The sequence below is a fragment of the Epinephelus lanceolatus genome, chromosome 24 (genome assembly GCF_041903045.1).
Source record: "Epinephelus lanceolatus isolate andai-2023 chromosome 24, ASM4190304v1, whole genome shotgun sequence".
Taxonomy (NCBI): Eukaryota; Metazoa; Chordata; class Actinopteri; order Perciformes; family Serranidae; genus Epinephelus; species Epinephelus lanceolatus.
The window spans coordinates 15,230,644-15,254,691 of NC_135757.1; the positions used below are offsets into that span (position 1 = coordinate 15,230,644).

Sequence of the window (24,048 nt, forward strand, 5' to 3'; positions counted from 1 at the left end):
TGTGAGTAGAGCGTCAAACTAATGAAGCATTTAGTGTTGCTGGGGAGATAATCTGCACTCAGCCTGCACACAGATCTGATTGTGGTGACGATGATGCCGATGACAGATTTCAGTGTTTTTAAGAGGGCTGATAAAATCGTCAATGAGCTGTTCCACGAGGGAACAGTTGTTCCGAGTGATATCTATAATCACGTATATTTACCAGTGGTTTCAACCTCCTGAAGCAAAAAGCATCAAAAGATTTTTTTCCCCAGCCTTTCATGCAATTTCACATTGATTATTACAGCGAGCGGTGGCTGTGAAAACAAAAGATTCGCCAAAGGTCACAAAGTAAAATGTGTGAGAAATGAATTTCTTCCATTTGGGTTCAGTCATCTCTTTGTTGAACCACTGCAGTATGAGGACTGTATGGTTTTTGTATTACATGAGGTTTAGGGTGGGCAGCCCCCTCTTCTTTTTCTGTGCATGCAGCTGTTAATATATAAATGACACTTGTGACAAAGCCACTTTAACTAGTATGCCTTCAGTTCATACTGCAGACATTTATCTGTGTTGGGTCTAACCTATTGTAATTTTAATTGTAGTTTACTACCCCCCCCCCCAATGGTTGTGGTGATCACAGATCACTAAAAATAAGTGAACTCACAATTTCCTTAAACCCAAAGTGATGTCATCAAATTGCTTATTTTGCCTTATCAACACACCAATACCTACAAGCATTTAGTTCAAATTGATTAATCAATTACCAGAGATTAAAGACCCCCCCCAGACATATTTCATGACATGTACAAAGTACTATGGGTATGGGATGCACTCTGGTTTTCGTTCATAGTCCATTTGTGGTCTGAGTAGTATTGACTAACCACATTCGAGCGGCATGCAAACAGCTCTTATGAGGAGCAAAAGGGGCTGATGACGATTTAGCTTTCTATTAGCTTGGGAAAATAATGTATCTGCTTTCATGAGCAGATATCTGCTTATAGCGATTTGCCAAACTGACAGGTGCACAAAAAAGTCTTGGCACAAATATCTGCTGGCTTCACTGGAACCCCCAAAATATTGGCTGTTCCCTACAGAGGCTATATCATTGTCAGACCAATAGCCCATGGATTCTAAGATTGTGGCACAGTGGTTAGCACTGTCGTCTTACAGTAAGCGGGTTCTGGGTTTTTTTTTCTGGGTTCTCCAGCTTCCTCCCACAGTCCAAAGACGTGCACATTGATTGGTGACTGTAAATTGCACATAGATGTGATTGTGAGCGTAAAAGGTTGTCTGTCTCTACATATATCCCCCCTCTTGGCCAATGTCAGCTGGGATTCATTGAATTGGATAAGCAGTATATCGTTGATGGACGGACACTTTGGACTCTTGGCAAAAACAAATAACTTGAAGACGTCCCCTTGAACTCTGTGAAACTCACAGAAATTCCTCCGTACACCATCTTGATACCAGTCAATCTGAAAATAGACCCCATGAAATGCACTATTTACCCCAGTATTCATTAGAGACTACAGTGTCCAGCAGTTTTAGGTTATAATTTTGCCCTTTCAATGAAAAAAAAAAATACTATGTAGTTGTAGTTGTTTTTAAAAGATTTACATCTTCACTAGGAACCATTGAGCTTGAGACTGATAGCCAAAGACAATACAGATAGATCACAAAGTATTTCAACAGGATAATGGTCTTCTTATCGAATTTGCTTACAATAACTAAAATAAATATGAACACCAGAATTATCCATGGAAAATCTCATGATGTTTAATTAAGATGCAGAACTAATCATGGGTCTAAAATCGTAACTCATCATTATGATACATTATCACAAGAAACATAATAACAGTTATCTTTCAGCTCTGTGTGATCCCTCAGGTTTTGGCTGTACTTTTAGGTTCTCTTTCACAAACAGCTTCCTCTAATATCCAGCTGATGAATATGGCTTTTATGCCTTTTAGCCCGCTTTTTCTCTTGCTCACATTACATCCCTGAAGGCCATTGTTTGAGATCATTCAGATGCCTGGTGTGCAGGAGACATTCTGTCAGGGCTCACTCTTGCTGATAGGCACAGGAAAACATCGCCGTAGACCATAAACCACCTTTAATCATTCATCCAAGAGCCATAATTGACTGCAGTGAGAAAGTGACACTGGTGTCTCTGTATGGATCCATTATTTAAAATACCTATCTGTCACCGCCGCAATAGGCTATTCAGCTGCCTTTTAACTGCAATATGTAGTATTGTGTGTTCACACGTGTGTGGATGTGTCATTGTGTGACGGCACGTGTGCGTAACTGTCTGTCAAAGAGTAACTGCAGTTCAATCCAACCCTAAGTTTTGTTGCACTTTATATTTCCTGGACAAAAGCAGGCCTTGAGAAACAGTATGATCAGATTAAAACTTCTTTTACAGTATAATTAGTAATCGAGTGATTGTCGTGTGTGCAGTGTGAGCAGGAGCAGCCAAAGCAGCAGATTTGCCCAGATTTAAAAAAAAATAGACTGCAGGTCAGGGATACTCCATTTACTTTGCCTGGTGGCCGCTTTCGCAAAATGACAGGAGGCCAGGGGCCGCACAGGTCAGGTGTGTGCAAGGGCGTTTCTAGGAATTTAAGGATATTAGAGGCTTAGTCTGAAACTCTGTTAGGTGGTCCAGGGGATCCTCCCATGGCACTTTTTCATTAAACAAGCTCTATTTTGACGCTGTTCTATGCGCTCTGGCACCTTATTTACAATCAGAGTACTCCCAGCATGAATTAATTTATTTTCATTCTGAGTGAGAAAATGGTTGGGGGTCACCCAGCACCCTGTTGAGGGCCAGATTTTGCCGGCGGGCTGTAAGTTGAGTATCACCGCTGTAGGCTAAAAACATGTAGGTGAAATAGAAATAGACATTCAGAGAGGTTCATCCTCCGTTTACCTGTTGCGCAATTCAGTATAAAGCCGGACGATGTTCCTTATTTAGTATATATATTAGTATTATTATATATATTAGTATTATTATTCTGATCTTATGATCAGCTATTGAAGCCTGGCACTTACATAAAATGCCACCACCACTCCTCCCGATCCATTTTCTTTAGCATAAATACATTTTGAAAGTGCTGACATTAAGATATTGCCCATACTGTCAACCATTTTGGTGGCATCTCAGCAATCGAATAGGCTGCAAGCAAAACCTTACACATGTCGTTTTTTCCTAGTTCTGGGTACAAAAAGGATCAAATGCAGGTATCATTTTGACTGGAGAAGTTTTGATACTGCTTGATACTGGGTTATTTGGCAGGATACCTTAAAGTTATCAAATGCAGCTCTAGTGATTTGACAGTTAAACGGACCAGCTGAAGTTTGGAACTGTCTCAAAAGTGCATGCAAAGTGGCCAAAAGGGGATGTTTTAATTTTTGTCAGTAGCTTTCAGTGTTTCTTAATAGATGCTTCAAACCAACTTTATTTTAATTTGGATCACCTTCTGCTGTTGCAGAATGTGTAATGTCTGTCAGACAGTCCTTCCACCACTTTGGTCCAGACTGAAATATATACTATTTCACACATGTTAGCAATGCTAACACACTAAATCAAGATGATAAGCATGACTCCTGCTTTTCATCAGTCTGTCTGACAGTCAGTATTGTAATTGTGAGCATGTTGTAGGCCTGCTCCTCAAATATCGAAGGAGTTGTAGAACATGTAGGTCATTTACAGTATGTATTGTGAAAAACAAGACTTTTCTTTGATCTCTATTTCAGTTTCTTGTGTTTTTTCTCGCTGTTTCATCTCATTAAGATGAACCATCACTGTTTCCACTGGTTTCTATCCCTGTTCGCACTGGGATATGGTGGGTGGGGGATGTGAATGTTGAATGCTCTCCCCCTCCCTCATCAACTTCAATCAGATCGCCCTCGAGCAAGGCAGCGAATCCCTGACTGTTCCGCCGGAGATGCTCAGTGTGCAGTAGTTTATCTTTTGACAGTTTACGATGCATTATCAACACTTTGGCTTGTCCCGGGGCCATGATACATTTCCAAGGGAGACAGTATCGGCTTTCAAAGAGCATAAAAAAAGAGTCAAAACGAGAGATGCTTAGTTCCTGCAGGCCACCACTGATACATGATTGTTCTCTCATGTTGTTTTTTTTGTTCATTAATCCCAATGGGGCATCTAGTGGGAAGTGGTTGGACTGCAGTTCTGGATGATGTAGACATATTGGAACAATGTGTTTGTCAGGTGTTTTGGCGTGTGTGTGTGTGTGTGTGTAACTGTGCGGTATCCTCCTCTTCCTAGGGCTGTCACGATCATGATATTTCAGTTTATGATTAATCGTCATACAAATTGTCAACCAAATAATTGCAATTAACAGTTTGTCTTCTGCTGTTTATTTCATGCCACACAGCGGTGCTGTTGTGTTTGGCTCTGCAACCAGACCTAAGTCCATGTTGTTAATTTCAGTGGCTGCTCATTGAAATGATGCAATCGTCTGCAAAAGAGTGTCAATAAACCTTTAGATAGTTTGCTGAAACACTGTTTCACACACTGAGATTTTCCTGAAAGGACCCACGCTACTCTTATGACACTTTTCATCCAAACGTTTTTATGTCTGTTATCTAATTAGAAAAGCTGAATAAGTGTCAACTCCAGCGTAACTTTCCCATAGCTATCAAACACACAGCTGCACCCGTAGGGGAGACTCCCTGCTATAAATCAAGGGAGCCTTTATCGGCAGCCCTCTGTCATCATCTTGCTCCAGAATGCAACAAATACGGACTTATATGAGCTGAAACGAAAGAACATGCCCAAGAGCTGTAAGGTCTTCACAGCCGAGCTTTTTTTATTGTCCATGTTTGTTTCCCAACATTGGAACTTTGTGTTCTGACAGACACTTTAATCGCCCAGTGAAGAAATTTGCACCTAATTCCCTTTATATGTTGCCACATTTGTAAATAGGGGTAGGCAATTTGGCCCTAAAATAATATCACAATATGTCAAGGTATTTTTGCAATAATGACATTCTCCATGATATGACAAAACACTGAAAATTATTTCAAGAACACAACTGCAACAAATGAAGTGTTGTAGTTTTAAATGTCAGCATAAACATAACAGATTGCCCTCAGATATTCTTTGAGAACTTGACAAAAATAATGTACCTGTGAATCTGCTGTATAGATATTGTGGAGTATATATACATTAAATTAACAGGCAATTGGAATTGTTACATAAAAGTTACCCCAAAGGCTTCAAAAACGTCTTACTCTCTTCTGTAATTTGGAAAAATCCAAAACGAATCTAATCTAAGTACTGGGGTTCGGTTGGTCTCAAGAACATTTTTTGAAGATGTCAGTCTCGTCTTGGACTCAGCCACATTTTTACTCTGTCGTATTTCGTTCTCAGACAAAGAGGACTTAAGATTTTATTCCAAGACCAGTCAAGACCATGCAGGGATATCAAGTGTTGAATAAAGATGCTTTAGTTGATTTCAGCTCCTTAGTGTTTGTATTTAGTTTTTAGTATTGTACACTTATATATGCACATGCACACACAGTATGGCAATAAAATTGGTGAATAAGGAGGGATCTTCATTTGTTTTCTTTGGGTGTTTTTATGGATTTGTAGATCTTTTGGAACAACTTGAGAAGCACCTATGGTTCGCATGTTCCACATTTTATTGTGTGTTCTGAAGTGTTGGACTCTCACTGGTCTGGTCTTGTACTTGACTTGGTCTCAACCCCTCAAAGTCTTGGTCTTGTCTTGGTCTCAATACACTCTGTTCTTGGTCATGAATTGATCTTGGTTTAGGTGGTCTTGACTCCAATGCTGCTCTTAGCAGCAGATTGTTTGAAAAGGTCCAGTCCCTGTGGCCAATATGATAAAAATCCCCACAAAAGGAAGATGACAGCCAAGTAAAAAATCAAGTACGAATTAAATGTTGTGTCAATGCTTTGTTTTACAGTATATTGTTTTCTTGTCCAGCAGGACACCAGGTTCAATAAAACAACTTCTCCTTTCACAGGAAGATGTATTGTTCTGTGACTCATCAATTGGTTCCTGACCCCAGGGTGAGAATTGGCAACTTAGATCACTTCAGCTTTGTATGGAAATAGAAGTGCTCCTCATTGCTGTTTATTTGCTTCTGAGCAGCTGATGTAAACAGCTGCAAGTTACCTGTCTTGCTCAAGGGTGTCTTGTCAGATTTTCCCAGCGGATTCAGCCAGTTAGAACCCTGCATCGCTGCATGTTTGATTCTGCACAGTTATTAGAAGCATTTGTCCGAGTGGCTCGAAGCGGCACACCGATGACGAGCTGAGTGACTGAGCTACTGTTTGCACAGACTCTGAGCTTAGAGGATTTTTAAGTAGCTCTTCACCATGGGACCCCTCTCCTCATTATCTGGAGTGGGAGTGTGGGAGAAAGGCAGTAGAGAGAAAAACAAGGGCAATGCAGAGAAAAAACACAGCATATGGATTATTATTTGTCTGCTTTTCAGACAAAGGTTAACTGCAGGTGCGCTTGTGTGTGACCAACTCGACGTGTGCTTATAACAAGCTGGGAAGGGCTACAGTGTGTACCAGCCTGTCTCAGGACAGAATTATAAAGCAGAAAACAGCACTTTGTCTGTGAAGGAACGCTTTTTTTTTCACTGACCCACAACTCCCACTCACACCCACCACTTTGCACACCTACTATCCACATGTATGTGAGTCTGATCACACACACCTGTACTGGGGAAATATGTGTGGTCTCACAGAAGACTAAGAATATTTTTAAATTCTTTCTTCACCTCCAGCTCTTGTCTCATTTTCACCTTCACATCAGCAATGAAATGGCTAAATATTTCATTCTAACTGGCACTGAATAGACATTCAACTGTCCAATACTCAACTTAATGGCGAAAGTGTCACAGACACATTGATTGACACACACACTTTATTAAGAAGCCACTTTCATTTACAGGATAGCAGAGAGACAACTGTCTATTTATTAACCATCTGATGTATAAAGTGGAAGGCCCTGGAAACCATTTCTTGAGACTCCACTGTTCTCCGTCTCCTGTGAAGGACTTTTCAAATATTTGATGTGCTCTGAACAAAAAACCTTAATTGCCTCGCTGCTAAGACATGTGGCTTCCATTAGCTTTATGTAAACAGGCAGCTGGCGCATTACCATCACATTTACAGCAGCGTCGATCTGACACTTCACACTTGTATTTATCGTGGCACAGAACTTCTCTTTTCTCGCTCGAATGGAGACACTTTGTTATTAATGCAGCTGGAATTAGCCGTCCAGACTTTCTTATCATGTTAGTACCATAATTGTTGCAACAGCAGCTAAGTGGAACTAATGACCAGGAAAATCAGCTCTTTGCTTTACAGTAACACAATTAGTTTTTGCTGCCATTTAATGTAAGCAGAGTTAATGTTTCCTAGATGGCATTTCAATTCAAAGTGGGTGTTTTAAAGATGCTATGAATTCATCTGGGATTAAACAGCAAACGTCAGGAGGACATATGGAGAGAGTTGGCTTTTGTATGACTGCAAATACTGACACCATATTTAAGGTAATAAAGCAATAAATAAGCAGCAATAAAATATCATCTTAATTCAAGAGCTTCTGTACCTGTATGAGTTTCCATGTCGAACGTCGTGCAATATTAATTCCTCTCAATCAGTGTGTGATGGTGTATTTTTCTGCAGAGACTCTGCCTTTTGCCTGTACTCTTATTTTCTGTGTTTGAGATGTTCATGGGCGTGTACCCTGCAGTGCTCAGGTGTGGTCAGGGCTTTATGAAAAGGTCCAGGTGCTAGGCTGTAAACAGCAGGTGAAATGTCAAATAAGAGTGAATCTGGGGTTGGCTTTTACTCGCATTGTCACATGAGTGTGTTTTCAAACCTTTACCATCAATTTTTCATGGTATACCTTTTAACAGGTTATGATAAAGACACTAACTGAATGTAATGCTAATATGTGAGCACAGTATGGAAGCAAAGATATACCAAATGATTTATATCTATTCTCAAATACTTAACTGTGAAATTTAACCACTACTAAGTAAGTTGACACTTGAATCCCACTAAAATTTCACCATTGAAACCATTTATCTGAGTTTATGTTGTTTGAAGTAATTTCAAGTTCGCTAATTTGGATATATACGTTGAGAGAGATGGATTTCCGGTTGTTAAAAAGACCTCTCTTTCTTGGTCTGACAGAATGTGACCTGACTCGACTGCAGATCACTGGCAGGATGTTCATGTTTTAGATCCAAAAAATGACTCATTTAATTTGGGGTACTTGAATGTTTTTACGCCTCTGCACTGGCAACAGCCATGGCTGGAGGCTAGGGGTGGGTGTCACCAGAGGATCCACAATATTATAACGATACTTAAGTCACAATACAATATTATTGCAATTTAAAAAAATGTTGCAATATGCTCAATATTGCGACAAAACATATTGCGATTTATTACCTTTTTTTCAAATGTAAATTAAGTCCCTAAAGGGAAGTTTTGTCAACATCTGTTTTATCTAAGATAAAGTTTTCAGTCTGTTCATTTAATGTCAGCCATTTTTTTGGCTGAATTAAAATGTGTCTTGGGGACTGTAAATGCAATTGATTATATTATTTTAGTAGGCTACCTAAAGTTTAATTTGTATTTGAATAAAAAATTAATACTCGGCACGAGCCCTTTTTTGACAGGAATTGTGCAAATTTGCAGGAAAGCCCAATCAGTCTTCTTTCAGCATTGGCAGTATAAAAACAAAATTGAGGAGTGCAGCAAAATGCCACCTGCCTACTTTTGTTTATACAGAATGCGCCTTTTGAGCAAGTAACCAAAGTGTAGCTCAGCGTGTGACGTAAACAATGATGTACTTCGAGGGAAGCCGCAGCTGGTCAGTCCTTTGGCAATCCTCTCATAAGTTGGCCCGTCCTTCACCGTCCTCATCATCTGCTGGTTAATGGCCTCTTCATTTGCGAGGACAAGGAGGGTACGCAATTCTTTGTCTTCCCAGTTGCTCATCTTTACAGTGTCTGTCAGGTTTGCGTTTCCCTCTTGCTACTAGTACTAGCTGTTCGCTAATTCCTGCTAGCAGCTGTTTCCTGTTTATCCACCGCCAATGGGTCGCACAAGCGGCGTCATCAACAGCTCCTCCCACAAGTCTTCAACAGCCCCTCCCACGGCGGAAGGCCGCCTCTGTCTGTTTAAACCAAAAAGGTTCCGCCAATATGTCTACCCTACGAGGCGGAAAATTGGGCATCTCGGATCAACTCGTCAATCCGGCTCTCAATGTCTAAACGCTCGCAGCTTGCTGGCAAAATGGCCCAACATTTGCAGAAAATCTGGCAGTGTAAAAGGGGCTACTGTGTGGTGATATGATATTACCACACAAAAATGTTATACTATGCTGTATCAGTTTTCTTTTTTTCCCACCCCTACTGGAGGCATTATGTTTTTTAGGTTGTCCATCTGTCCCATTCTCATAAAGGGGATTTCTCAGGAAGACCTTGATGGAATTTCCTCAAATTTGGCACAAACGGTCAAAGGACAAAACATGTTTTCACCCATAACTCAAGAATTCATTCCCTAACCATGACATAATTTCACACAGATGTCTACTGAGATAAAATGATGAAGTTATGATGTTTTATATCCACAAGATCAAAGGTCAACTTCACCATGACACCATAATGTTTGCTGTCTATTAGTCAACACCATACCTTCAACACAGAAGGGGAGACATTCAGTCACATACTGAATTGATGACACTAATCTTTGAGCTGTGCTGAGTGTATAGATCTTCTGTGCTGCCAGGTGAAGATATGTGTGAGGCATCTATGTTTTAGAATTTGTGGCTTCTTTGCAGCAACATCCAGATTTGAAGCATTGTCAGCTGTCATGGCTACATATGGCTCTGGACAAATATGGATACAAACTGTAACTGCAACTTGACAGGTGGGCAGAGGCATACAACTGCGAGGCATCAATTCTGTTTAGACATTGTAATATTTGAAACAACCTCTGAGGAATCCAAGAGACTTCAAAGCGAAAAATTTCATGCTGTGGTATTTATATTATAACATTGAGTATTCAGTAGTGTATACGTTCCACAGTATGGAATCCAGTTGTATATAAACATTCATATTTTTATGGCCTTTTTCTGCATCCATACAAGACCTCCACTACTTAAATTTTGCATGTGTGTTTCACATTTCTAAATTAATGTTTGGCAAGGTAATAATACAGCATAGGAAACTGTACACAATGCATAGAGAGTAGGAGGAGCTGGGGATTGATAGGGGCCCCTGGAGCTGCTTAATCCAGCCATGTTTTGATGAAGACAATTTATTTTTGTCAATTTCTTGGATGTGTCATCTTCTGAATTCTTTAAGCCTCTGACGGCCTCATTCATATTACTGTGTGACGGGTTAACTTGGCTTATTAGTTGTAACCCATGGGTAGGCAGACGCACAATACAGGGTTGACACAGAGCGTGCAGGACAGTAGGAGCTGGAATAACAGGATGGGTTAAGTATCATCATTATCATTCATATTCAGTTCCATGAGAAAATGCACGTCCCTCATTGCAGTTCTGAGGGCGTAAATCTCACACACACAGATTCCCTTTTCACTCGATCTGTTTCTCTCCAACACACACACAAATACACAGCCAAGTCTCCTGTGAGTGGTGAGCAGCAGTCACGAGGAGAGAATGTGTGAGGGGAGAATGACACAGCAGCCATCTATCTCTCTTCCTCCCTCTGCCTCTTTTCTTTCTTCCTCTATCACACTTGTGTGATGCAGGGAGGATGGAGCCTGTATGGGTTTGTGCCACAGTGGGTTGTTATTTACTAAGATTAGGAGATGGAGAGGAGAAACACACAAACAACAGGATTAATGTCATAGTGTTGGATTTTGGGGAAGCTGATCTAATTCATCAGAGACTGAGATTCATTTCAGTTTTACCCAAAAGGACCTTCCATCTCCTTTTGGGTTTTTAGGAAGGCATAGTCATTTGGCATTACGACGCAGTTTGAAAGGCATCTGTCTAAATATTTACTTATTCAGAGGGTTTTATATGTCAACTGTACAAAACCAGTGTTCAGATTTATTTTAAGTCATCTGTATGTGAAGAAACTCTGAGTTGTGTTTTAATAACTTTGTTCTGATGGCGGCATTTAGTTTGGTTTAATCGGACTTTAAAGCTATTGGCAGAGCAACTATTATGATATCTCCTCAGAAAAAAGAGCCACTTTTTATGTTTTAAGCTGACAAACATTAAAACATCATTAAAAATCTTTTTAGCATCTCAAAAATCTCATCAAAGATTAATCAAATGCTCTTGTATGGACATTTTATTCTAGTTTCCTTGTGAAACATTTGTATCAAATGTTTGACATGAAACTAGTCATTCTTATAGAGGGATTTCCATCAGTTTAGTTGGTTTAAGTGTGTTTAATTTACATTTTGTGTGTATAGCTGATGGTCCTATCCAGAGTAACACACTATAGGAAAGCAGAAGACCTTACATTGAGAGGCTAAAAAGGGAATGATGGTATCAAAATATAAATACACGATGACAGAGGTATGTGAGTCACTGTGGAGCAAGGGTGTAGATGTTGTAACAGCGGGGGGTAGGGGAACGTTAATGGTCCCTGGAAATGTCAGTGTCAACTATTAGATGTATTGTATTTGGTTCAGATAGTCATGCCCCCCTCAGGATGAATTGTAATAACGTGGTTATACCTAAACCTTTCCTGTAGCACTATCATCAGGTCAAGATTTTCATTTGTCCAACACTTTGATTTATAACCAAATACCTGCAAAGCATATGACATTATCACTAGCCTCATCTGTTCTTTTGTTGTGTTTCATTTACCTTGGAAGTCCGAGCTTGACATAACATCACACCTGAATTGCGTTCCAGTACAACAAGTTTGAAAACCAAGATGTTGTTAGCAATATCAGTTGATATGAGCGTACCATGCTGTATTTTGCACATCCAGTACTCTAGCAACATTTTAATAAGACAGAAATAAGACAGAAGAGATAATTAACAGTATATTACTACAGCTTTCACTACTGTTGATGCACAGAGCAGCCATTATGGGATGGCTTTGGTGAAGTTCCTTTGACTTTCAGAGTCAGAAATCTGATTTCAGAAGGCTGTCCAGTTGAAATTTTCGACTGGAAACTTGAAATTCCAACTTCCCAGTGGAAATGGAATGCATCATTTGTGTTAAGTGTGAATTAGCATGCTAATATGCTAAACTAAGATGGTTAACGTGGTAAACCTGAAACCTGCTGAACATCAACATATTGCATTGAAGGGCTAGTGCTAGCATTTAGCTTAGTGTAATGTTTTCATGACCATTTAGTTGAGCCTTAGCCTTTGGTGAATGACTGTTTGATCAACTTGGCATCTGACCATTCTGTCTCTTTTTGTCCCTTTCCAGCCACCAGACCCAGACGACATGCTGGGATCATCCTAAGATGGCTGAGCTCTACCAGTCTCTGGGTAAGATATTGAAAAGTCATGTGTTGTCATGAATCCCTGAACTGCTTGACTGTGATTTAAGAAGCGGTATCACTTCATGAATGACAGGATGAAATGTAGAAATTATGACGCTGTTAACTTTAAGTCCACCATCTCCCTTTTCTTCACCTCTAACTCTGTTTCATCTCCGTTCTTGTTTCTCTTCCTTTAGCCGACCTGAACAATGTTCGATTCTCAGCCTATCGAACAGCCATGAAGCTCAGACGCCTTCAGAAGGCTCTCTGCTGTAAGTACCCTCAGCCTATATATAGTTTACATACCTCTCCTCAACGTGTGTCTCATATAGGGTTCCCGTCTCTTGCGTGAAGTACACTCCTCTCTCGTCACGAGGGTTCCTCTCATTGTGTTCCAGCCCTCCTACACTCCTCCTTTGTTCTTTCTTTTCTTACATCTCTCTGTCTCACTCTTTTTCTTAATTCACCTCATTTGCTGCAGCATTCTTCTTCTCCATCGTCTCCTCTTCACTTCCTCCTTTGTGTATTCTTCTTTCCTCCTCCTCTTTTTCTTCTCACTCACTTTTCTTTGTGTCTCTGCTCTGCCATCAGTCTGCATGTGTGTGTATCCATATGTGTGTTTACTCATCCCTCTCGCTGGTGAAGCCGGAGAGTGTGAGCCGCCTACACGCTGTTCAGTGTGTGATATGTTTTAAGGTGTATAGTGGGCTGCAACTGTATAGCACAGAAGTACTATTTATGTGAAGGTATTTTTCTAAAAATAAAAATGAACAGGTTTTGTGATTAACGCTGGTGACGGAAGCACGGTGGTGAAATTTTCGTTTCCTTAACCCTTTGCTCACATTATTCCCAGCAGCACACTGGATGGGCCGTTCCATCTTCATAATAATACTCTCTGTTTCTTCTTCTTTTTCTTTTTACTTTACCGGGTTAATCTAGCTCACTTTCCACCTTTTTATGGATTATTTAGATTCCTTTGCCTTAAAATTACTGCTTCTCTCATCCATCAGTCTGATCTGATCAGGCCTGATCGAATCGACAAATCAGTTATCCACCCCACGACTCAAAACTTGCTGCTGAGGGGAAAAAAAAATTCTGCCTGTGCTGCATTCACAGACCAGCAAAAACTTTTGAATTTAGATACACAAGGACACAAAGGCCAGGAAACAGTAAGCAAGCAACCCCCAAACTGCAACATTTTCAAAAGGTCAAGCTTCAACAAATTCAAACTAATGTGTAATTGGCTGTAATTCATTTGAATGCAACCCAGGTGGCCTACCCTACAGTGAACATGGCATCATATCTAGATTTTAGAATTTTACAATATTTTAATATCTTTCAAGTCTGACTTGGAGTTTGAATTATAAATTGAAATGAGATCCCGGATTCATCAGTATTGATTCAGTTTGCTTCTCTCCTGCTGTCCACCATGTTGTGTGTTCTTGGAAGAGAAAAAGGCCAGCTGTGCCAAAAACAAGACTTAACAGTTTTATGAGCTACAAAATTCACAAAGACGGCAAACTTGCAAGACAGCGTCTGAGAGTTAACACTGGCGGGTTTTGATCACAGCTCTTGTCTGTAAAATGATCCAAAATATTTTTTTTTGAAGTTGTAGTTCAGTTTGCAGCCTTCATCCCGTCACTTCCATCACTGTCCACTGACCATGCCAGGATAATTTAAGGAGTGTTTGGGCTCTCCCCTGTCTGCCCGTCCTTTAGTGGACTTCATGAATGATTAAAGCCTTGTTTCCATCAAGCAGTCTGGCTCACTTCAGTTCATTACTCATAAGAATGGTTATTTATGTGTTTGTCAAAAGTTGTGCATGGTACCAATCGCACCACACTTTTTCATCTTGTTTTTTTTACCCATCAGTTGAGGTACCTAGGACACTGACACTATACTAAAAGGTGGAGCTAGAAACACTGCAGTCTGTTGATTTGTCAGGACTCAGATCTCAGGTTAAGGTATATGTCCATATGGGTTCCATACATTGAAAGGGTACTGTACCTAAAGTGTTTGGAAAGGCAGCTAAAGATGAATAATGTCATACTTTATTGATCCCTGGAGTAACGTCACTGTCCTTGAGCAGCATTAAGCTCAGGGACACTTTAAACACAGAGAATTTGAACCCAGCAGGTCCGGTTGAAGGACAGTGTGAGCTCAGCAGTAGGACACTCTCAGCTGTGTGTGTGTGTGTGTGTGTGTGTGTGTGTGTGTGTGTGTGTGTGTGTGTCTGCTAACTAACAGTCCTCCGCTCTCTCCATCTGCAGTGGACCTGTTGAGCATGCCGATGGCGTGCGAGGTGTTCGATCAGCACGGACTGAAGCAGAACGAGCAGCTGCTGGACATCTCCCAGCTGGTCACCTGTCTGACCAGCCTGTACCAGCGGCTGGAGCAGAGCCACTCTCACCTGGTCAACGTCCCGCTGTGTGTGGACATGTGCCTCAACTGGCTGCTCAACGTCTATGACACGTATGTGCAGCGCGCGCGCTGAGTTTCCAGTATTTCAGTGAGATTTAACATACTCTGACATGTTGTTTTGTTGGTCGTAGTGGTCGCACCGGAAAGATCCGGACTCTGTCATTCAAAACTGGAATCATCTCACTCTGCAAGGCTCACCTGGAGGATAAATACAGATGTAAGTAATGCACACACACAGGGGGTGTAGTGATTGTTAAATACACTTTCAGCCAGTCACCCGCCGTGTTTTCACACGTGTGGGATGAAATATGAGGGAGTCGGGGTCTCATAATTCTCTGTGCAGAAAAAACCCAACATCACTGCTGTCATCGCTCTGACACAGTTGAGCCAATCACAGTGGAGCATGAGAGCAATGGCTCTACGAATGAATTGGCTTCTCCAGCAGATCATATTCATATTGTTGTCTGGATATTGCAGAGCAGCAGGACGCAAACACACAGCACCACAAATATGCAGCCAGTTGGTGTAGTTTTTTTCAGGACAAACAGTGCAGAATGAGTAATAAAAACAATAGTTTGTTGAAGCTTTTTGTCAAGCAGCAACAATCTCACTTTCTTCCAGTCATAATCCTGCTGTATCTCGAGTAATTAATGGTGACATCATGTTGTAATGGTGAGATACAGAAGCATAAACAGGTAGAATACTGAGTTATAACCGGCCTGTCTGATAACATGTAGAGGTGTGTCTGTGGTTATATTGTAACCATCATCTTTCCCTTTGTAATCCCCTCACTCTCCTCCTTCCCCCTCCACCCTCCAGTCTTGTTCAGACAGGTTGCCAGCGCAACAGGTTTCTGTGACCAGCGTCGTCTAGGCCTCCTCCTCCACGACTCCATCCAGATCCCCCGACAGCTTGGCGAGGTCGCCTCCTTCGGCGGCTCCAACATTGAGCCTTCCGTCCGCAGCTGCTTCCAGTTTGTACGTGACACACTCTCCCACGCAAACTCCTCTTTTTAAGCGTTTTGTTTTGAGTTAGCAGATGAATTTTTAGAGTTATGGTCAGTCATGATGAATGTACTCACTATTTATAGCAACAGGACAGTCAAATGCTGATATAGCCCACATGTCTATTTGCGCTGATGCCTGAGGTCTTCCAGATGAAGGCTACATATTAGCACAGCCCCACCAAGTGTGAAGGTTTGTTTATGTCAGGCTAAATCAGGTTTATTTATAGAAAGCAGCTGGATGTTGCTTTATAGAAAAACAGAAAAAACAGAGCTTTACAGAAAATAAAGGGCAGAACATCGATAAAAACAAGGATGATAACAACAAGAGGGACAACAAGTGCACAACAGACTCCAGGAAACAGGGCCAGAGTGCCTTTGTGTGAATGGCAGCCTGTACGGGATCAAACAAATGATGACAGCTGCAGAGATGTTGCTGGAATGGAAACATGGGAAAATCTCACAAACAGGACAGATTGAACACCATATATCTATCTGTGCATGGGCGCTTAAATGATAAAGTGTGTGACAGCACCGAGAGGCGAGGAAAGGAAAGTCACCAGCTCTTTAGACCAACATTCCCTTTGTGTTTCTTGATGTTTGGGAGCAGACAGCATCAACGTTTGAGCCACAAAACAAGCAGCAAATCCAGCATTCACATAATTTTTTTTTCCAAAGGATTCCAGTAATTGCAGTCTGACTGGATTATCCCTAATCTCCAAAAGATGATCCAGCATTTTCATGTTTAAAGTCCCCGCTTTGGACACCGAATTTAGCTCTTTTCCTCAAATGTATTCTGAAAGCAAAACCATTGTTATGTGTTCAACAGAGGGAATACTGAGGAAAACGACAGTTTGCTAAAACCCTTCCCCATACAGCAATCAACCAATCTCATATTAAACAACCAAGACTGACCAAGCCTGTCAAGCTTTGGATTCCTACACATGTTGAAGTGGTGTGCAGCCTGAATACAACACCTGCACAAATGACAGATTACTATAAAACCCAGAACTTGTATTATTTCTACTTACACTGTTTCTACGGATGTTGCCATGCAGTTTGCAAGCATGGTTAAGAAATGTCACAGATTTTGGGAGACAAGAGGACAAAATGACTTGATTTTCTCTGGAAACAAAAAATAACTAATGTTGTAATGAACACTATAGACTGGAACCAGGATCAGTGATGGTACAATAAAGTTAAATTCAGTACCAAGTTGTGAGGTTATGTGTTGTGTTAGAGCCGTTAAAGCCCTGTTTGACTAACATATCCAGTGTGTAGCAGTTCTACACTGTGTGGGAGGCAGCTGCTCCTGGATCTTTGTATATCACTTTCGGCTAACGTTAACGGCTTTGTCTTTACTGGAATTAGATTTCACACTCCAGCAGCTCCAGCCAAACTTCTTACTTGAGAAAGTGTTACTTTCACAGACACATTGGTCAATCATCTTCCTAAATACTTTCTCTTTTGTTATGTTAACAGTGAGAACATGCTGTTTTATGTGAATATGTATGCTAAGTGGCTAAAAAGGGCTATGTTAGAACAAAACAACACTCCAAACTTTCTTATGAAACTAGACTTTTACTAGGACTAGCTAGCTCTATATGTCAGGCTGTGTGGGACAGGGGCGCAATCTTGTGAGGTACATGATCTGTTAACCTTTGCTACCAAGTGTATGTGCTCAGTCCAAAAAACAAGATAGTTTACAATGTAGAGAGTTTCGATATCAATATCTCAATAAGCTAGCTAGCTACAGCCAGTAAAATCTGCAGTGACAAAAATGATCTCAGCCAGAAATGATAAGTTATTTTTGTCTTGCTCTGTCTGAAATCACATACCCATTGGTTTGAAAATGACTAAGAATTTCAAGTGGTAAATCTGCAATGCTTGTCATCGTTAACTGCACATGTGGTATGCAATAACGGAGAGCTAGGCAGGTGTAGCAAGCATCAAATTGTGATTTCTGGAATCGTAGTCCCCTGGGAATAAAAATCAGCAATGTGGAGCCTCCTGTCTATGTCTGCTTTATTGTGATGATTTCATTGAAGGCATTGTGCATACACAATGATTGACAGAAGCGCTAATAAAAGCATTGATATATGTGAGCTGTCAACATCAAGCCTTCATGTTTTTGTGGTTATAATAATCTGGTTCCTTGATTGTTTGTACCTTGAAGCATCACAGACTTTTTCAGTGGCATTAGAAGTTGAGAAATCTTTGCAGACATAATATGTATAAATTATGTTCCAGCACTTGTGTCTGTCAGCGCTAATTTCAATCATTGTCACCAACAGAAGGCATCTGCTTTCATTTTCAGTTATTATGAGGCTTGAACACGGCGTCCGTCTTCTGGGTGGATGAAGCCAATATGTTGTCTCCGTCCGATTCTTTCATTTAGAGCACGAGATATGATAAAAGGCTCAGTGATTTCTAACAAACATTACAAATATCAGGAAATTGCATTGCAGCATTTGTTTTGGACAATTTTAAGGGGCGGATTAATTTATAAATGGTGCTCTAGGATTGTGTTATGTGGGACAGAAAGAATTAATTAATTCATTCATTGTTATATTTGCAAACAATGCCAACTGTAATTTGTTCTTCTTCCCAGGCTAACAACAAACCCGAGCTGGAAGCGGCCATGTTCTTGGACTGGATGCGCCTGGAACCTCAGTCCATGGTGTGGTTACCCGTCCTGCACCGTGTCGCTGCTGCCGAGACCGCCAAGCACCAGGCCAAGTGTAACATCTGCAAGGAGTGTCCCATCATAGGATTCAGGTACAGCTGGAGCACAACCACTTTTAATCTTACAGTACAAACGTGCCTTAAAGAGTTCACTTTTTTTGTCTTTGGCTTCATAGGTGAATGTTCCATATGTAATCCAATTTATGAGCTGCACATCTGAATGTCTAATCAAAAGAAATGAGCAGAAATCGGAGCCATTTTGCCGTAGAGCATTATAATCTTCATCTCATTACATAGTGGGCAATAAAACACAGAATTAATTTCATTTTCAGTTAAGGCCAAATGAACGTAAATGAGAATTATGCTCTTTTGTGGTGCAGTACAGAACCTTCAAGGTTCCATTGTCAGGAGGGTTGAACTGGATTTGAGTGCACATAGAGACCCTTGGCTTCCAGACTTGATAAAATATGTTTTTATCTATCCATGTTTAATCTATAGCATATATCAGCAGCCCATTAGCTATCTATATGTATATATTTTAACCCTCATCACACCAACATATTTAATATACAAGGACTATCAGCTGAATGATCAACTGTAATAAACAACCATCACAGCAACATTTTAACTTATTCCTTCTCAAAACATTATTTATTAGTTATGTTATCAATGTAATCTGAGAAGAAACAGATTATTATTATAAATTGCAGCTTATAGCCCAAGTATGATACACATCCTTTGATTTTAGTATCTTGGGGTCATCGACAGAGCACATGAGGAAATCTGTGTCAGCTGTATCTTTTTTCTGTCTGGGAAACCCTTTACTTTAAAGAGTTAAACATATTTGCATCTCACCATAGTGTTTCCAATAAATGTCAGAGGACATTGTTCTTTATCATGGAGATAATATAGAAAAGCTTTTCATTTTGAGAGAAGAGTGAGCATTCTTGTCCCTGTAGTGCTCTTCTTTATTTTGCGCAGTAGACAAGAAGCAAGGTATCCATATTTATTTTTTATGTGTTGCACAGACACTTGAACAAATGAAAAAGAGAGATGGCTCCCTAGTTTGCTCCACAAAGCTGTTCTTTTTATCTCGACGCCCGTGAGGTGTTTTATAATCAGCTATTTGAAACTCGAAGCTTCAGCAGCTATTCAGAGAAGCTGCATTGATAATTGCCAAATTGATGTTACAGGGGAGTGAGTTTTATATTTCTTGTTTATCATATTTTCTGCTCATATTGGGCCCCATGTGAGAGGCACTCACCAGATTCGTAAGAGGGATTAAAGAGAGTTTGACACATTCACCAATTTTCCTTTTAAGAGTTTTCTCTTAAGTAAAAATAAAACATTTTTTTTTTTTTCGGGGTTATTATAACAGAGTTAAGAGAGCTGAGATCCAGCTGTGGAAAAGGTTGTGATCCTGTTTGTCTCTTTAATCTAATTCAACAGCAGCAGCGCAGCAGTAAAGCAGCCCGCTTGTACATGTGAATGATTGATGATCTGATTATACTGACAGAACTGCAGTCATATTTGTAACCTCAGCCCTTAAGATGCTGGTGAAGCCCAAGAGTTTTTTTCCTCAACCAGTGGTTGGGACCTGGAAAGGGAGGTGTGTCTGTTCTATTGTTGGTGGGCCCCTTCACTACAAGAGCAGTGATAAATTTTAATGAAGTATCCCAGGGCCAGAGAATAAATATCTCATTTAGGTACAGAGCTGAAAGAATTTTAACTACTCCCGCCCTGGAGACAGAACCGTAAATTCCCCTCTTTTATTGATTCTCTCCCTTTTTCTATTCCTGATTCTCCGCCATCTCCCTTTTTTCTTTTTGCTCTCTTTTATCTGTACTCTTTTCTTTTCCCTCCCACATCTCCGCTCTCCTTGTCCTTTTGTCTTCTTTTGCTTTCTTGACCTCCCTCCTTCATTCTCTCTTTCTCTCCCCAGATATCGGAGTCTGAAACATTTCAACTATGACATTTGCCAAAGCTGCTTCTTCTCCGGTCGCGTCGCCAAGGGACACAAGATGCAGTACCCCATGGTCGAGTACTGCACTCCGGTATGAATACATTTATATGTTCCTGCTCTGCATTGTGTAAATGAAAACGGTGAAGATGTGAATTTTAAGGTGCCAGACAGTCGAATAATTTTCTTCCTCCAGTTATGAAGTGGAAGCCAAAAGCTTGCCACAGTAAATTAATCTTGAGTGGAGAATGTGGATGTGTTTTTCTCCCAGTGTACATCCTGGCTGCACCTTCAACACGCCTTTCATTTGGTGAGCAGCATGGACTGTATAAAATAATGGACGTAGCCACTGTAGTCACATCACCCATTGGTTTGTGGACTCCTGTTTTAAAGCCTCAAGTCTGGTTTTTACGTTCATTTACAACTATGGCTAAGTGTGATAATGCTAATGCTAATAAAAGAAAAAACAGGCTTAAAACCATTAAAACAAAATGTACTTCCCGGAAAAACTGAACATCTGACTCCTTAGCACATCTTTTGTACAACTTACTCTGTGATTTTGGGGTTACACCATGGTTATTTTACCTAACCACCATTGTTGCTGTGGTAGTGACATAATCAGATGGTCCCCAAATGTCACCCAAAGTGGCCACGGGGAAATTAGCAATAGAGATAAAAAAAAGTAAGATTATAGTGGGGCATTTTGCAGCTATTTTTCTCATGAGTTGGTACAGACCAAGCTTCTGCACCAGGACAGGAATTTGATATTTTGGGTCGTAGACAATCTCTGACATAACACAGAAAGTCATGGAAAACCTGAGGCTGAAATAAAGACGCTGAAGCCCTGGCTGAGAGTCATAAATCTGTTTCCTCTTTCTTCTTACTGTAATGACACACTCAGGCCCGACAAAGACGGCATTAACTGCACTCACTAGAAGTGTGAATAAAGGTAAAAGGGCCTTGAAATAAATTAGCAGTGTGTTCTGCAAGGTGTGTGTGCGCATGTGTGTGAGCGTGCCCCACTCCCATGGTGTAAACAAAGCCACCTTTGTGCCCTGTGCCTCACCAGACTACATCAGGGGAGGATGTCAGGGACTTTGCCAAGGTGCTGAAGAACAAGTTCAGGACTAAGCGCTACTTCGCCAAACACCCACGCATGGGCTACCTGCCTGTCCAGACCATCCTGGAGGGAGACAACATGGAAACGTGAGTCTCACACACACACACACACACACACACACACACACACACACACACACACACACACGAAGAGAATTAGGTTTTATTACAAACTGAGAGACACTCCCATTTATTGACCTGAAGTAGACAAAAACACACTGAAAGCTCACAACTCTCTGATCTAATTTCAGTCCATGCATATATACACACATTTACTACCATGTATTGACATGCAATGCAGTGTAGCTGCAGTCTCAGAACATATTTATCTATGATAGTGTGTGCAGTAGTTTGTTTATCCGTGTCAATTATGTGTTTTATGCTTCTTATTGTTGAGGGACGTGAGAGAAGTTGTGGTGACTGTAAGCAGCAACCGTGACCCCTTGGCTCCAGTTAGCAGAAGGCTAAACTATTAGGAGTATTTTCTCTCCACCTCTGAATCCCTTTGCCAATATTGACATGTCTTCTGTTTTGTTTGTTGTCAGACTCTCTTTTAGACTCCCTTGTTGATAAATCCGTCTTCCATTGTTGGGTTGCTTTGCAGTGTTGGCAGTTTTTGCCAATGCTGGACTAGCAACTTTCTCTGCAGGATTCTCCGCCATTGAATCAGGCTTTTAGCGACAGGAAGTGCACATGCATCTGCATTTTAAAATGACCTGTGATTGGCTGAAGTCTGATGTTCTAAAGCCTGAAAACAGAGCCACAGGGAGGTGCAGAAGTCTAGTTTCTTCTCAGTCCACTCGAATAACGATATGCTTAAAGTTCACTTTGATATTTTTGTCCAGTATTGCCAAAATGAAACTCCCTTCCCCAGCTTTAAACACGGGCTGAATACTAATGATTATGGAAATCCGGATGACCTTTAATATGACTGTTAGCTGAAGCTACACAGTCAGTAATAACGTATGTAATGGCACTTGAAGAAGAATGATGAATGTCTCTCTGTTATTCAGTCAAGGCCGAGCTTTCAGTGCCGCAGGCTCGATATGAATATCTGCACACCTGAAACACAAAGACTCTGTAATGTAAATGATGAAAGAAGAAACACAGCAATACACCATATTGTAAAGGCTTTACAATTGTAGGCACTTATGGTCTTTAAAGCAATTTATGACTTGAAGGGGGACGCAAATGTGAGAGTGATCACACCCACACACACAGGATATACAGGCGCAGTGACATTTCATCCAGGATTAATGTTTAACTGTGAATTGTGTTTGTCCTTCTGCGATGCAACAGCGCACGCACACACACACACACACACGCACACACCTTCATATTGTGTATGTGTGATAGATGTTCTTGACTTCACTTTCTTAAAGACAAATGCACTCACATGTAAGTGCATGCACACATGAAGGTTTGATACATCACATATTATGAGTATTTTATTAATTATATCTGAAATAGTATAGAATATTAATTGTAACGGTGTGTCTGTTTTGTGTGTGAATGTGTGTGACATGCACTATGCAGTAACTCCTGTTTTATCACTATGTCTTGTTTGTGTCAGTCTGGTTTCACACTCCTCCCTGTCCGCCCCCCTGCTGCCCCGTCATACTACAGCTCCCATCATGCCTTGCTGTGCAGTGTCCTCCCACTTCCTGTGTCATCATCTCACATTTTTTTGTCTTTCAGTCCTGTCACTCTGATCAACTTCTGGCCCGTAGACCATGCGTGAGTACCTGGCTGGCACATGCACACACACACACACACACACACACACACACACACACACACTGAACATCTACATTCAGTCTCATGTTCAAATATTCTCTTGCTCAATTACAGCAACAAACACATGATTATATTTTCTTCTTTTAATTATACACACAAATTCTTTCTTTAGTTGCACTCTCTTGCATATACACAAACACACACACACTCTCTCAACTCCACCCATTTCACACTCATTGTGTAGTGCCATTCTGTTTGTAGTCGTGGTGGTTTACATCTCACAGTTTCTTGCTGCTGCTTGACCCCACATTCACCTGCACATCTGAGATTCAGGATAATTCACTCTTCTGATTCTGACTTTTGACGAGAACTATCAAGGCCAGGAAAAACTGTAAAATAATGACTTGATTATTAACGTTAATTAACCAGTTTCTGACCGATTCGAAATCTAACCTGTTCACCTGATCTAGATCGCAGCAACACTCACACTCAAAAATGGCTACTTTTGTGCCACTTGTGGTAAAGTGTCATGTATCAGTTCTGAGTGGTACTGAATATTAGTATTCTGTATGCTGCTTTTTACTGGTATATATGACTTTTCAGCTTCATAGACTGATATATGTTAAGG

General features: G+C 40.7%; 1 protein-coding gene across 20 annotated transcripts in view; it reads left to right on the forward strand.

The window, feature by feature from the left end:
• Nucleotides 1–24,048, forward strand: part of dmd (dystrophin) — a 376,736-nt gene that overhangs the window by 323,909 nt on the left and 28,779 nt on the right. For all 20 annotated transcript variants that reach the window (XM_078165601.1, XM_078165594.1, XM_078165599.1 and 17 more), the window contains 9 exons: nt 12,441–12,502; nt 12,693–12,767; nt 14,766–14,967; nt 15,048–15,133; nt 15,736–15,893; nt 18,531–18,697; nt 20,547–20,658; nt 21,634–21,770; nt 23,382–23,420. In XM_078165601.1, coding sequence (XP_078021727.1) covers nt 12,441–12,502; nt 12,693–12,767; nt 14,766–14,967; nt 15,048–15,133; nt 15,736–15,893; nt 18,531–18,697; nt 20,547–20,658; nt 21,634–21,770; nt 23,382–23,420 — 1,038 coding nt within the window. The remainder of the gene's footprint in view (nt 1–12,440; nt 12,503–12,692; nt 12,768–14,765; nt 14,968–15,047; nt 15,134–15,735; nt 15,894–18,530; nt 18,698–20,546; nt 20,659–21,633; nt 21,771–23,381; nt 23,421–24,048) is intronic.